The 14,645-nt window shown below is 37.5% G+C and overlaps 4 protein-coding genes across 12 annotated transcripts; 3 read left to right on the forward strand and 1 right to left on the reverse strand.

Moving 5' to 3' along the window:
- The first annotated feature begins 3,175 nt into the window (after positions 1-3,175).
- On the forward strand, positions 3,176-4,522 carry LOC115239191 (ER membrane protein complex subunit 8/9 homolog). The gene is made up of 5 exons (XM_029813571.1): positions 3,176-3,454; positions 3,715-3,791; positions 3,862-3,931; positions 4,003-4,097; positions 4,194-4,522. The coding sequence occupies exons 1-5, from the start codon at positions 3,251-3,253 to the stop codon at positions 4,363-4,365; spliced, it is 618 nt and encodes a 205-aa protein (XP_029669431.1). The 5' UTR covers positions 3,176-3,250; the 3' UTR covers positions 4,366-4,522.
- A 356-nt stretch (positions 4,523-4,878) lies between these two features.
- On the forward strand, positions 4,879-6,906 carry LOC115239147 (PITH domain-containing protein CG6153). 6 transcript variants are annotated; one of them, XM_029813503.1, is made up of 7 exons: positions 4,879-5,026; positions 5,158-5,218; positions 5,535-5,717; positions 5,834-5,877; positions 5,949-6,023; positions 6,103-6,207; positions 6,340-6,906. In XM_029813503.1, exons 3-7 carry the CDS (start codon positions 5,547-5,549, stop codon positions 6,542-6,544), a joined length of 600 nt encoding a protein of 199 aa, XP_029669363.1. In that variant the 5' UTR covers positions 4,879-5,026; positions 5,158-5,218; positions 5,535-5,546; the 3' UTR covers positions 6,545-6,906. The 6 variants fall into 6 exon arrangements, with proteins under 6 accessions (XP_029669363.1, XP_029669367.1, XP_029669364.1 ...); XM_029813504.1 differs by having other exon boundaries at positions 4,887-5,026; positions 5,114-5,218; XM_029813505.1 differs by lacking the exon at positions 5,158-5,218 and adding an exon at positions 5,114-5,157 and having other exon boundaries at positions 4,887-5,026.
- On the reverse strand, positions 6,199-8,321 carry LOC115239149 (thioredoxin reductase-like selenoprotein T homolog CG3887). Of its 3 annotated transcripts, none has more exons than XR_003884596.1 (5): positions 7,749-8,321; positions 7,371-7,500; positions 7,103-7,286; positions 6,798-7,021; positions 6,199-6,683 (listed from the first exon to the last, which is right to left on the reverse strand). XR_003884596.1 is itself a non-coding variant. In XM_029813508.1 (4 exons), the coding sequence occupies exons 1-4, from the start codon at positions 7,874-7,876 to the stop codon at positions 6,900-6,902; spliced, it is 564 nt and encodes a 187-aa protein (XP_029669368.1). In that variant the 5' UTR covers positions 7,877-8,321; the 3' UTR covers positions 6,213-6,899. The 3 variants fall into 3 exon arrangements, 1 of the variants encoding a protein (XP_029669368.1); XR_003884597.1 differs by having other exon boundaries at positions 6,204-6,578; XM_029813508.1 differs by having other exon boundaries at positions 6,213-7,021.
- On the forward strand, positions 8,252-11,241 carry LOC115239146 (conserved oligomeric Golgi complex subunit 6). Of its 2 annotated transcripts, none has more exons than XR_003884595.1 (9): positions 8,252-8,590; positions 8,726-9,000; positions 9,088-9,232; positions 9,306-9,517; positions 9,594-9,817; positions 9,894-10,285; positions 10,372-10,540; positions 10,675-10,836; positions 10,915-11,233. XR_003884595.1 is itself a non-coding variant. In XM_029813501.1 (9 exons), exons 1-9 carry the CDS (start codon positions 8,513-8,515, stop codon positions 11,146-11,148), a joined length of 1,884 nt encoding a protein of 627 aa, XP_029669361.1. In that variant the 5' UTR covers positions 8,252-8,512; the 3' UTR covers positions 11,149-11,241. The 2 variants fall into 2 exon arrangements, 1 of the variants encoding a protein (XP_029669361.1); XM_029813501.1 differs by having other exon boundaries at positions 10,372-10,533; positions 10,915-11,241.
- The last annotated feature ends 3,404 nt before the right edge of the window (positions 11,242-14,645 follow it).

Genomic DNA, 14,645 nt, shown 5'->3' on the forward strand with positions numbered 1-14,645 from the left:
ATTAAAATGTCTTATAAATTAGCGCGGCATGTTCTTACAAGTTAGCCCGTTGAAAGAAATAGTTATTTTTTTTTTTTTCATTACAATGTGTTGTTTTATTATCAAAATTTAGAGATAGATTATAATTAATTTTTCTTATCTTTTAAAAATGATTTTTAAAGAAAACATCGAGAAATATTATACAACGATACACCAAGTAGTATTTAAAATATTCAGAGCAAGATTGTGCGAACAAGTCGTAACGAATTATGGATTTAGTTTCTCTTGTTTCAGACTTTTGCCTTGAATGTCTCGTTTATATGCAGTACGAAATACAAGATGTACAAAAGTATTGCGACGTATCTATAGAATTGCAAATAGTAACAATAAATGCCGAATGAAAGGCAAGCGGCGAAATACATCAGAAAGGATTGCGTACCGACAAATGCTCCTACGTATGCATCGGATGCGTCTATGTTTCGCGTCTGATTGTCGACGCTAGCCGTCGTCTCTAGCGTTTTGCGAAAAGAGGAGCATTTCAGCAGCCTGCATTCCGTTGCGAGAGCGGTGGGCGAAACAATGTGGCTTTTGTGGGGCAAAGAAATGGCAAAGCTCGCCTAAAGAGAAAAGCTAAGAGCGATTGAAATACGCTCGTATGTCCGCCCTTCTTCCTCCGTTTTATTCCACCCCTCCCCTCCCCCCCACCACTCTTTCGGATCTCGCTACCGTGCTCGCCACCGTTGTTTCCGCGCCTTTTATATTTTGTATTACAATAAATGTGTGTGAAATGTATATATGTGTATGCGCGCGCGCAAGTATGTGTCTATTCTATGCTTTAAGCGTATATATGAATTCGTATAGTTAAATGTGCTATTAAAATAATCGCGTTTGAGAGAACAAAAATGTAACATAATTCTCAAAAATTTTTTCTCCTCGAACTCGGAAAGGAGCATCCTCTGCCAAGCTTGCAAATTAACGAACGTGAACTTGAAGATTGTCAGTCACGACCGAGAAGGCCGAGGAAACTGTGACTGGGGAAAGGAATTTAGAAAAGGGGGGGCGGGAGGAAGGGTAAGGGCGAAAGAATGAGAAAGTAACGACGGGGACCAGAAGCGGCAGAGTGGCGCGGTCGGCAATCGAGGGGTGGTATGTGAGGAAGGAGCGGAGTATTGGTAGACGCAGATCGGAAAGGGGCGAGGAGGGGAGGGGGGGAGGAGGAAAGGGGAGAGGAATCGAGGGGAGCACATGGGGGTGGTTGCAGGTTGGTAGTCAAGACTGCCTTCAGATTTCCAGAGTGAAGCATTGTGTTCCGAAGGCGCATTGTCCTCGCGTCGGCGGGAACTCGACAATGCCGAGTCCGTAAGTTAGTAACCCTACCGTAAAAACTTATCTCTCTCTCTCTCCGCCCCCGAACCACCGACCTCCAGCCTCCGTGATTCCGTTCGATTTCCAACCTCCGTCCCCCATCCCCCGTTCTTCCCTATCCCCCTCTTTATTGGCGCATTCTCGGCCCTGGGCCCCGGCGTTCCTGAAGACGCCGTATCCCCCCTCCCCCCCCTCTCTCTCTCTCTCTCGCTCTCTTTATCTTCAGGTTACGACAGAACAATTCCACGTCGCGGTTCTGACGTCCTCCTTCTTGCGGTATCAAGCCAACCGTCGCGTAGCGAATCCTCGTGGCTAAGGACGAGCATCTCTCCCGCGCTCGCGTTTCCTCTGGCGCGAGTATAGTATTACCTTTAAATTGATCTTTGTGATATTGTAGCCTCTACAATACGAATCAAATTATATACGTCTTAGAATATCTCTCTCATGAAGAAAATCGCAACTGTGTGTTGGAGGGATTAATTTTTTTTTCAATAATTATGTATAATTGAAGAAAATAATACATACACAAGAGACTCTTTCTCTGTTTCAATTATTATTATTCTTACTATTCTATCTTTTTACTTTTTATTAATCGATGACTTATCGCTACGTCTTCTCATAAGCTAACGATGATAACAGCTACTACGTAACCAGCAAAGTGTTAATTGTATCGACGATTCGAGTGTATCGCGGGGAGGCGGCAGAGCCGGGAAGCGAGCACAATGAAGCACGGCGGCGTGCGATTCCGAGAGTCGGAAGTGAACGTTCCGGAGAGCGGATACAAACATCAGGGGTTGGCGGGTGGTCCTCTCCTCTCTCTCTCTCTCTCTCTCTCTCTCTCTCTCTCTCTCTCTGCCTCTCTGCCCCATCTCATTGGAGAACTCAAGTTGCCGGCCAGCCGGACAACGCGCGGTCGCCGGACAAAGCTCCTCTAATTGTCCCCATCAGCGGCGAAGAATGGACCGCGGGCCTGCCTCTGACAATTTCATTTGTAATTTGCATAAGGCTTATTAAAATCACAATGAACGGAATAGGCGTCCGCCGCTACTGCGTCCCGCGGCGATGACCGACGACGAGGACGATCGCGAGGATGACGCAATGATCGCCCTCGTAACCTCTTCCAAAACTGCTTATCGCACTTATCACGAATATAATCGCATTACGAATAACGCTAATTTTTCTAAATTTTGACGCTTGCAAACTCTCCCTTTCTTTTAAAGCATTTAATAAGTAATTAAGTTTATCCTCTTGAAAGAAAAGAGACAAGAATATATATTTTTTATTGGACCCTCCCCCCGAAACACTGAATTCTAATTTCTAAAGTTTATAAAAAGGAAGATGGTTTAAAGCGTAAATTTTTCAAATAATTTTTCAGTTAAATACATAATAAATTATTTCCTTATTCTTTTCGTCATGTGAAATAAATTTTGGAAATTATAATTCACGTGTGTGAAAAAATCTATAATAAATCTAAATTGTTTCTTGCATTAGATCCGTTTGTTTCGCTTGCACAATAATCGTTAACATTTTTAGATTCTTCGCTTTGTTTTTCTCCAACGTCCGAAAATATACATCTCATTTCAAGTGCAGAAATTTCTAAGAATGCAAGCAAAACGAACATAATTAATGACTGCGTTCGATCCGGCGCTAGAAATGAAGGCGTTTGCTTGACCGATCAAGATAAAAAAGAGCCAAGGAAATGTTTTTTTTATTAGTCAAACACAAAATACTTCGAAAGATTCGTAGTGCCAACTCGAACGCAGCTGGTGCTTCTACGAGTTTGCTATAGGGGAGAAGATTCTCTCACGTTCGCCAGCCTGACAATCGCAATGCTGGCAATACTGGCTCACACCTCACACTGCTGTCTCCTCGCGTCCGGTCGCGTTTACAGTGCACACATTTGACAATGACGAATGTTTTCTTTTCGCCTCGCGCGTACTGTAAAATTATTTTACACGCAACCAAGTATCCGCATTGCGCGATTAATGGCTTGCTACTCGGCAAACAAAAGAGCAAGGACGGCAGGGCGGATCTGTACATCGAGGATGCGATACCTTTATTCCACATATGCCTACATGTTTCGCCAATGGCGGAAATAGCGCTTACTTTGGTAAATATTTGACGAGATTTTATTGTCGCGATCTCTCAAGCCTTTCGCAAAATTTTACAGCCTACAATGTTGCCTAAAGCATATATATTGATACGTAAAATAATCGATATGAGTGACGTGGATGTGTCAATATCCTAACCTATATCACAATGATGATGTGTCAAAATAAGAGGGCGATTTTATTTAAAGTCTTCGTTCGAAATGTTAGAATAACGATAATAATAATATGACGTCTGGTTCGATGCTGTTTAATGTTACAGGTGGACCAGTTAGCAGCTAGCAAAGGTCTTATTCTGGCAGGTTATTACTTAGCCAATGAGAATATAAATGATTTAAGGTACCTTGACATTTTTCTTGAGCTTATAGATTGCATTACTGACTGATTAATTTATGTGTTTTTCATATAGTACAGACAGACCAGCTCACAGAATAGCAGATAAAATTGCAGATAACTTTAACAGTGCGCTGCTTGTAGTGGTATGTTCATTATAATTACTATATCAATACATTTTATATCTATTTCTATAAATCTTATTTCTTTTTACCAGGTGGATAATCGAGAAGTAACTCTAAGTATGGGATCTAGTCCATTGAGAATTTCACAGTCCATAGATGGAAAATGGAAACCAAAGGATAAAGCAAAGTAATTATACATTTTTTATTTTGAAATTACATTTTAATTCTTGGAAGGTCATCCATTTTACTTAGATAATAAAATGTCACATTTATTCTGTCGCAGTATAATTTATGAAGGAGGTGTTGCACACACAGACGCGATGTACTCGTTACTAAAGGAGGAGGAATACAGGAATCTGGTCGATTTCGACAACCATCTCGATAATATTGCCCTTGATTGGCAAAATCAGAAACTTAATAAAATTATTGACGAGGCTGTCGACAAACATAAATAGGAAAAAGACAATGCAACCATTCCACACATAAATCATACAAAGATTGTTTTATTTATATGTTACGTTGCACTCTCTATCTATATTTCATTCACCGTATGCAAAGTAACAAATGTACATATGCTATAGAATTTATAAATGAATATCACCTGTTTTTCAATTTCAAAGTTTTACTTTTACCTATCATTCCGCAATCTCCTGTGTTAGAACTTTTTATCAATAACCTTTTGAACAGAAAAGTTGTTTAAATCCTTTCAATTTATATTATATTATATATTCAATAATTTTAAATTTTATTGATGCTAAATTTTACAAGGAATATATGTATATTATTTACTCGATATATTCTCTATTGGGAGAACAAAAAACATTTTTGAAAAATCCATAAAAGATCTAAAAACGTAATTTTTAAAATTTTATAAATTATAAAATCTTTAGTTGAATAAATGAATAATCACGATTGTATTGCAGTATAATGTGAAATGTATATATACTTATTTACATATACATTGATTCTCCGTTATGACAAAAGAAACTTTGTTTACCGACCGGTTAGATATATTATATTTTGAAAAGGAGTTTCAAGCTTCAATGTGTGTAAATAATCCTTCAGGACAGCTTCCACGTTTCCTTGTCTTTATGTGTCTTTCAACTGATAAAGAAGGTTCTATCTTTCATATATAAAATATTACTTTGTTGCAATTGTTATATTGTTGAAACGATCTTGTTACGTGAACTTAACCTATTGCAGCCGCATGGTAACATCTTTTATATATTTCTCTCTCCCTAATAAAGGTACGTGACAAATACTTCAAAGATCAACAGTCATCGTCAACGACAACGAAATAGTTTAAACGTAATACATATTGAAAGAGCTACGAGAGAAAACTACTTATCTATAATTTATACGCTTCTAAAATAAGTATAGCATTTTTTTTTTCAATTTGCACATGTGTGTGCGAAATTTATATTAATAACAATTAATAAAAACTATATATAATATATTTATAGACAAGTGAAAACAGCATATATACTAGAAACTATAAGATAATATTTATGCTATATATATACAATCTACTTTGAATTTTATCAAGTTTTCATCTTATTATATATAACTTGGAAAAAAATTTTTTGTTTATTATAGTCTTATTTTTTTATTTCATTGCTGATAGGATTTGCGAACAATGGAACATCGATGTAATTGTGGCAGTGCACATGATTCAACAGAATTAGGCGTCAATTATAATTTATATGAAAAAATAGATAAAGATAGAGTAGAATGTCTAAACGAAACTGAGGAAGGTAGTGGTGTAAAAGTCTTTAAAACATGGGAAGAGAGATTAGATAAATCAGAGGTAATCTTAATATAAAATTCTTTTTGCGCATTTGAAATATATTTTAATATTTCTTATGAAATTTTGCAGTACTTAATATTTCTTGCTTTACATTTTTTAAGTTTATTTTGTTTTAGTATGTTCAAAGTGACACTGATGCTGAGCTCCTGTTCAATATACCGTAAGTACGCAAATTTTTGAATTAAAGATTGTTTTGTATATATATATATATAGTATCTTGATTTTTTACAGTTTCACAGGGGATGTAAAATTGAAGGGGCTTATTATAATTGGAGATGAGGATTATTTGCCCAAAACAGTAAAGTTGTAAGTATAAGATTAACTAGAAAAAAATGTTGATATTCAAAAATTAAAGAATAATCAATATGAATGTGTATATCAATAGATACAAAAATCGACCACACATGGTATTTGATGATGTAAATATTAGTCCAGAACAAGAATTTGAGTTAATTACAGATTTGTATGGGATCCATGAATATCCTGTGAGGTATATGTGCTATTTTATTTATATCTATAAGATTTATAAAATGTTAATAACTATAATCACAAACAAAATGCTTATATGAGATATTAAAACTACAGAAACTAGAAGATTTAGACACTATAAATTCTATTACAGAACAGTAAAGTTTTCATCTGTGCAGCATTTAAGTCTTCACTTTGTTGGTGATCAAAATATGGAACAAATTAGAATTTATTATATTGGTCTCAAAGGAGAATGGACTCCAACTCATAAACACGGTGTGACTATTTGTACATACGAAGCACGTCCCTTAATCAGCGATCATCCAACTGATTTGAATGAAATCAGGGAGATTAAATGAGATCTTAATTGAAATCCATTTTTGAAATCCTGGTCTTAAACATAAAAAAATAAGCGATATTGAAACGACTATTACGAGATAATGTACTATATCTTGCTGTAGAAATTTGTACAATATATGAAATCATTTAATCAAAATCCTGTAATAAGAAATTTTGGTACAGTTTTATTTCAATTACATTTATATTTTCATATTCTTCTTATTGGAATTATGTATTCTATCATAAGAAATGTACATTAAAGAATTTACTTACTTAGCAAATATATTGTACATATTTTCATCACATTACACCATTTTAACAAACTTCCTGTGGCATGGTATGTAATTACATTAATTTTCAAAATAAAATTATGTTTTATGTTCGAAATTTGATTTTTTCAAACTGCATATCTGGATCTAAATGGAAATCAATTATTTGAAACAATTCAAGTGGTCGAGGTATCCTGCCGGTTTCAAGTTTTGACCAAACAGGAACATCTAAAAACATATCATAGCAAATATAATAACTAAATATTCAATGTAACAATCATACAAACAACAAGCGTAACTTATGCTTACCATTCAAATGTATTTCAAATGCACCTGATGAAATCAGTTGACCTTCTATTGCGTTACAAAGCAGAAAAATGAGTACACAGGAATAAAAACGATTGCTTATACACCATTGCCATACTGATGTTTGGGGCAATCCAAAGTTAACTCCACTTACAATTAGAACAATTACCAATATTTTCAGTGTTCCCTAAACATACAAATTTAATATAGAAATATAGAAATAAGCTGTATAAATCAGCATAGTTAACATAAAAATAAAGAGTTTAATTACCAGCACTTTTGCAATTAACATATTGTAACCCGATGGATTAAAATTCTCTCCTTCAATGTGAAGTTCTGGATACTTTTCCGTAAGAATACTCACATATTGTTCAAAGGCTTTTCTATAGCCGCATGAGTAGCTGTAATGAAAAAACATTAATTTTATTTAAGAATAAGAATCAAATTTTCAAACAATAATGTAGTAATGATTGCTTTAGAATTTTAGAATTATATGAAGCTCAACAAGTATCTTGTTAGGCCTATGTTGTTGCATTTAACGATCGTTACATATATCCATTATCTTATAGAGCAAAGGACGAATGTCTCTAGTTGCGGATGCCGCGTTTATCAAATAAAAATCAACACACAAATGGATCGTTAATCTTACCAGTAAAAGAATCTTAAAGTCGGCCCAGTCTTTGCGCCGAACTTGGTTAATGGCACTTCCTCGCTATTCGCATCTATGCTGTGCACCAGCAAAATCGCGAGGATACACAGACGTATTAACCAGCGCATATTTATCCTAATTCATCGAAGAAAAAACAATCGCACTCACTCGCGCGACAACTAAACGCAACTAAACGCATCGAATTGCTGCATAGTATCTTGGCGTATTCTACGCGTTCTTTCTCTTTCTCTCTCTCTTTCACTTTCACTCTCTTCTTCTCTCCGCGTTACAGCGATCTATCGAATCGAAAATATCGACATTATTAGCCGTTTAATCTTCTTACATAATTTTCTATATTTCAGAGCGACAAAAAATGATTAATTGCCCAATCTGTCGACACTATCAAATTCCAAGCAATTCGCGTTATTTATTACGAAAAACAATATCCTCATTCTGACAGCTGACAGGTTGCATGTACGCATGTCAGTGCGATGAGATGTAATTATTGTATATCTGTTGAAGTTTTTGTCCTTTTTTTGCCCATATCGATGATATATTAAAAGCGCAATTCTTTCTTTATTTTTTATCGTCAAAAATATCCAAAAATTTGCTTATTTATGCTCATTCCGATTGACATGTATGAAATTTTGAAGTGACTGTACCTGTAGATGACGTGTATGTACCATCTGACATTACTGTCATGGTTCCATTGACATTTGTATATAGGTTATGCGTTTCTGATAGACTAAATATCTGAATTCGCGATGAGCGAGAAAAGCATTAATACCGCTTTAGTGCGGCGAGTGAATAAATTACTAGAGTCTAGAGTAGAACACGATAAGGTAAAAACTTTATGATAAATCATGATTATTTATAAATCCCATCTTGTAAACAGTCAAAGTTAAATGAATTTTGAAAGAATTTTTAATGACTGCGATAAAAGGGAAAATGTCACAATTTCGTGCAATATATTTTAGGATACATTGGAAGCTTTGAAAGAGCTGTCGACATTTTTCACTGAGAACACGTTAAGCTCTCGCCGAAATTTGCGTAGCAAGATAGAGAGAAGGAGTCTAGCAATAAATGAAGAATTTTTGGCTGCTTTTAAAGAGGTGAAGGGTTCCTTGGATGACATTTATCAAGATGTTTTAGCAATGAATACAGCTGTACAATCTATGACTAATCGCTTGCAAATTACAAAAGCTCAAACATCACAGCTTATAGAACAAACAACAAAGCTCCAAAATGAAAGGTGAGAACAATTTATACATTTGAACAATAATGTTTAACGATTATGATTGCAACTTCAATAAAATGTATTGTTTGATTTTATTCCCAGTCAAGTATTATCCATACAACAGGATGTTGCAAGTGCATTTATAAAAAATTTCCAATTGAATCCATCAGAATTGACTGTTTTGCATGGATCAACTAGAGAATCGCCCATAACAGAGGAGTTTTTTTCTGTAGTTAATAAAGTGCAGGTAGCGCATTAAATGTTATTTATTTTTGATAGTGATAATTATTTCTGGCACTTTAACTTTATTACGAATCCAGGATATTCATGGCAAATGTAGAGTGCTCATGCAGTCTGGTTATCAGACATTGGCTCTGGATATAATGCAAAGAATGACACTATTGCAAGAAGCTGCGCTTGAAAGACTATATCGATGGACACAAAATCATTGTAAAAACATAGAAAACGAATGTTTAGCGCCATTACTCATTAAGGCTATGAATAAACTTCAAGATAGACCAGTATTGTTTAAGTAAGATGATTAACATTTGAGTACAAATATTATATGTATTGATTGTAAACAAAATTAATATATTAAATATTTTTAGATATATTCTAGATGAATATTGTGCAAATAGAAGAACCGCCTTAGTGGGATCTTTCATAGATGCATTAACATTAGGAGAAGGCTTTGGTGGAACACCTAATCCTATAGAGATGCACGCTAATGATCCTAAGCGATATATCGGTGATATGCTTGCATGGTTGCATCAAGTAATTCCTGTAGAAAAAGAGAACATTCTTACCTTGGTGAAAGGCTGTGATAAGACAGGTAAGAAATGATTTTTCTTAAAGTTAATTGTTTAAATTGTTTACATTGTTTAAATATTTAAATGTATTCATTACAGATCTATCAGATCAGATGAAACAAGCATTAAGCAACATCACAGAAGGATTATGCCATCCCTTAAAATCGAGAATAGAGCATGTTATATCTACAGAGGCACCGGCAACAGTATTGTACTCAGTTACAACCTTAATTAGATTTTACCACGCTATTATTGAACAAGTCATACCTGATAGTGTTTTAGATCAAACACTGTCAGATTTATTGGCCTTAAGCGAGAAAAGCTTTCTGAGCAGATTGCAAAGAGAAACGAGGATTGCTCTTGGAGAACGCGCGGAACCTCCTGGAAGTGATTTGGTCCCTGCTCCATCTGTTTCTAGACTGTTATCGCTTCTAAATGAAATATTGTCTGTCGCCAGTATAGCTGAAGACAGGGAAAAGGACATGTTACAAGTATGTTCAGCGAGAATATCTTTTTCTGCATTTTATTATTATTATCTTTAACATTAGTTATATGTTATTTTGCATATGATTGACAGATTGTGTCGTGTATCATTGATCCATTACTTCAAGAAGTTAATGAAACAGCCTCTAGATTACCAACAGTGGATATGGCTGTTTACCTTCTCAATTGCATGCATCAGATACAATCGACGCTAGCATTGTACGAATACATGGATCAGAGATTAGAAAGGTTACAGGTGATTGGTTAGTTTTTATCTAAAAGATAGAATTAGATATAAATGTGAGATTATATCGAGATTATTTCCATTGCTTTATTTGGTATCCGATTGTAAGTTTTGGCTATTACTGACATTGTAATCGCAAATAATATGATTCAGGCACAATCAGATGCGCAAATCGATACACTTACATCAGAACAAGCTAGTTCTTTGGTAGCACATTTGAATCTTGGTTCAATTTACACTATCCTGCAAGGACGTGAGCAGGGACCACTCTCGTCCATACCTGGCATGGATGCCCTCAGTGTAAAAGAGTTCACTGTGAGTGTGATTCAATTTATTGCGTAAAGTAACATATAATTGCTCTTGCAGACATTAATATATTAATTCTTTACGTAGAATAAATTGGAGGCGTTCCTGGTGATGCCGGATGTTTTGCTACTGCCACAAATAAGTTTGTTACAAAGCAACAATCATCGCACGATTACTCAGAAACGATCGTTTGAAGTAATCGGAGCTATATATAAGCAATTATACGATTCCTGTCACAATCCGAAAAATTTGTATCAAAACCCTAGCAGCCTCTTTTCCAGAACGCCCGAAGAACTTCTTCAGGCATTAATTTCTCAATAATTGTGTATTTTTTTACAGATCTCCAAAGACATATACATACCACATGTACACCATTAGACGATAATAAATCGTATTAAAAAACGAACGAAAAAATTTGATTTTTTATAAACGTAAAAAATATGTTATGTTTTTAAATTGCAGTATTTCAATGATATCGCAATACAATTAGCTTATTTAACAGCGAATTTATTTCGTGGAGAGATGTCTTTTCGACGAAAAATTACGATACAACAATCAAATTTAATATCTCGTAGCGCCAGTGCTCGCGATTGGCGCGCGATTGCGGAGCGCGGGTGACGACGAACGCTGATTGGCCTCGCGGAACGCGTCAGCCGCGACGGCGCCTTGCGCGGCGATTGGCCCGGCGTTCTCAGTCAGTCGCCAGTCTGGTGCGGTGGAATGTGGTCGTGTTCGCATTTTGTTCTCGTGTCTCTCATTCATCCGCCTATGTTGTAGTGGTGCGCGCAGCTTCATTAACATCGTCGAGCGTCAGTTAGCGACGTTGTCGGCAACAATACTCGAGCTCGGACGGTTATCCGGTCATCGCGCTCCTAGAGAGAGAGAGAGAGAGAGGGAGAGGGACAGAGAGACTCGTCGACGACGCCGCGCGTCACATCACGGGGCTCCCGTCAGACGCGAAATGCGGCGCCGACGCACGCAGTGAAATATAACTCCGGCGCCGCGGTCAAACGCACCATGGACCACCACCTAACGTCGGCTCTCGGCGACGCTCACAAAGGACGGATGGAAAGCGGCGGTAGTGCGTGAGCGCGAGTGTGAGAGAGCGTACAGAGAGAAAGAGAGAGAGAGAGAGAGAGAGAGAGAGAGAGAGAGAGAGAAGTGCGGGAGCAAGATGGCGGAATCGAGCTATTATCAGGTGAGTCTCCGCAACTCTTCACGCATCTCTCCCTTCACGAAACTCGGGCGCGATCGCCGAGTCCGCGCCTTGTATCCAGGACGCCATAATCGTTCACCTTTCCCGGGACACGGATCTCCCCGAATGAACGCGTTTCCCATCTTTCTCGCTCGCGACGCACATGCACTTGTACTGCGGTCCCAGGTGCGAGGGGGAGGTGGGAGGGGGAGGATCGCAGGCTTTCCCTCATCGCGATGACGGGAGATCGACGCTGTTTTCGTGCTTCGCGACGAGCGTGCTCTCGGAGTCGACCGGGAAACCAAGCGTGACGGATCGCGCACACCTGATATATGCATCCGATTTCTTACTCGCTCCGCCTCCTACACCGATCGTCCGGGCTAATTGACTTCGCTCAACGGCTCTCTCGTTGTATTCCCTTCTAAACTACCGTGCAGCATGGAAGAAAAAATTTTTAATCTACGAGAGGATTAACCGACGTTGACGCAACCAGTATCTAGTTGTAGGCTACTTGACTTAATTGACTCCGCGCTTCGCGGTTTGTCGCTTGCTCCGAGATTATATTTCTATTTACAATGTAGATTTAGTAAAGAAAATTAACCACACGACTCCTTAATCCGGATTCGCTTAATTCGCGCTGCGTACGTTATAATATTTTTCGCAGTTAATTAATTTCGTGAATTGCGAATAAATGTTGAACATCGAAATTTCAACTCGTCGAAACGATACCGATTTCACTCCTGGTTATCGTTTCACTTGATGTACAGACGGAGAAGGTGAAGTCAGGCTTTGGTGTAACCGGTCCCGAATGACTTCGCGCCGGTCGGTCCCCGGTAACACCTGCTCCCCCGCGAGCCTTATTTACCGACGAGACCGAGGATGGGACGTTCGAGAGGAGCGCGTTCGGCCGTGACAACGCAAGCGGATCACCGCGATCCTGTGTATCGTTTGAATACGTCATCGAATCGGAGAGTCGAGGAATCAGCGTCGATTCTCGTCTCCCGAAACTTTCACGTTTATAACCGCGAGTCTCATTTTCGATAAAGAATTTGGCACGATCCCACTATTCGCTCTTTCAGACTCCGCGAGAAATAATGTCGACGCGGAATATCGAGAATATCGCGGATGTAATAATTTTAGTCGTGTTTGTTTAAGATTCTTTTTTTAAAACGGAAAATATATATATCATTCTCGCGCGTTGATTTTGTGCGCGATTTTCGCAGTCACTTATACACGCGCTAGATTAAAATGTTTTTCTCGTAATGCAGTTGTAATGGATTATTAATGGATCGATAATTCAATGCTATCACAGATGTTAGAGAGATGTCTTTCTAAATTTGACGTTGCGCTCAACGCACGTAATGGTTTTCGCTTGGGAGGTTTGCATCAGCAAAAACAATTCTCCATCTCAGAGCAGAGCTCGCGCTTACGAGTTGAGTCAGACACTGCTCGTTTATATTTCTCAAGCCCCTCGAAGCAAAAACGCTCGTTCGACGGGGAAAAGGGAAGTTCCTATGACGTCGCGACGTCTGTTGACCTCCCGGGATTATTGTGCATGGCACAAATATTGTAGAATGTATAAAAATAGATCGTGCGTCAGTGTGTTAGTTGTCTGGTATATTTCGTACACGGGCCTCTCCTCACAAGAGAGTCTCGGCTCTCCTAAATTAATGTCCAGATACTTTCATTCTCCTCGAAGACAGTTGGAATCTTCATCATTCCCTATCTCCGTCTGACAATCTGTAATTTATACAAAGTATAACTTGTACAGTCGAATTGTAAAATAAGATGTCGCAATTTTGCGCAACGATTTTTCACATAGCCATGCAATTTCAATAAATTTAACAGGCATATGCTGTTACATAATAATCCAAATAACAGAGAGATAGCTGTACATATAAATTAATTTATAATATTTAAATTAATTTATATTTCAATATTATTATTTTTTTTTATAATTATATTATATATATATATTTTTTTTTCTTTTGTTACAAATATATATTTTATATATTAATTTAAGATATAAATTCGTATACATTTCTCGTGAAGAGTAAATTGAATTTATCAAGATCACCACATAAAGTGTCTAATTGAAAAACAGTATACATGTATGTTTATTTACTTAAGTGTATGTATAAATCTCATGACATAAATTACGTGATTGCGTCAAGTTAGGTACACATCAACTAAGAAAATTAATCGGTTGTTTTCTTAAGTACCTTCGTCCCCTTTATGTAAGCATCGTGAGGAGACGATAAAAGTGTGCAAGTTTTTGCAGTCGAGTATCGGCTACGTTATCGGCACGGCTGATAAGAGATAACGGCCCGCATCGGCACCGTCTCTTCTTCAGTCAGTTCGAATTCTCGAATTCGACTTCTCGGAGGAGCGCGTGTCGCGCTCTTCGAATGTAAAAGTGCCATTTTGTTACATCTTAGTCCCGAGTGTAATAGCGATAGTGGAAATACGTGTGTGCGGACGTGATATTGTAGATTTTCGCTGCAACAGGTGGTTGACGTTTATTCTGCCCGCGCGATCGCAACTCCGAGATTATCGCTCATGACTGTGTGATTCAGTGATGGATTAATCGGAAACTGTTGTTATTTTTTTTCTTATTCAAACG

This window comes from Formica exsecta, unplaced genomic scaffold (genome assembly GCF_003651465.1).
Source record: "Formica exsecta isolate Colony F162 unplaced genomic scaffold, ASM365146v1 scaffold365, whole genome shotgun sequence".
NCBI classification, from domain to species: Eukaryota; Metazoa; Arthropoda; class Insecta; order Hymenoptera; family Formicidae; genus Formica; species Formica exsecta.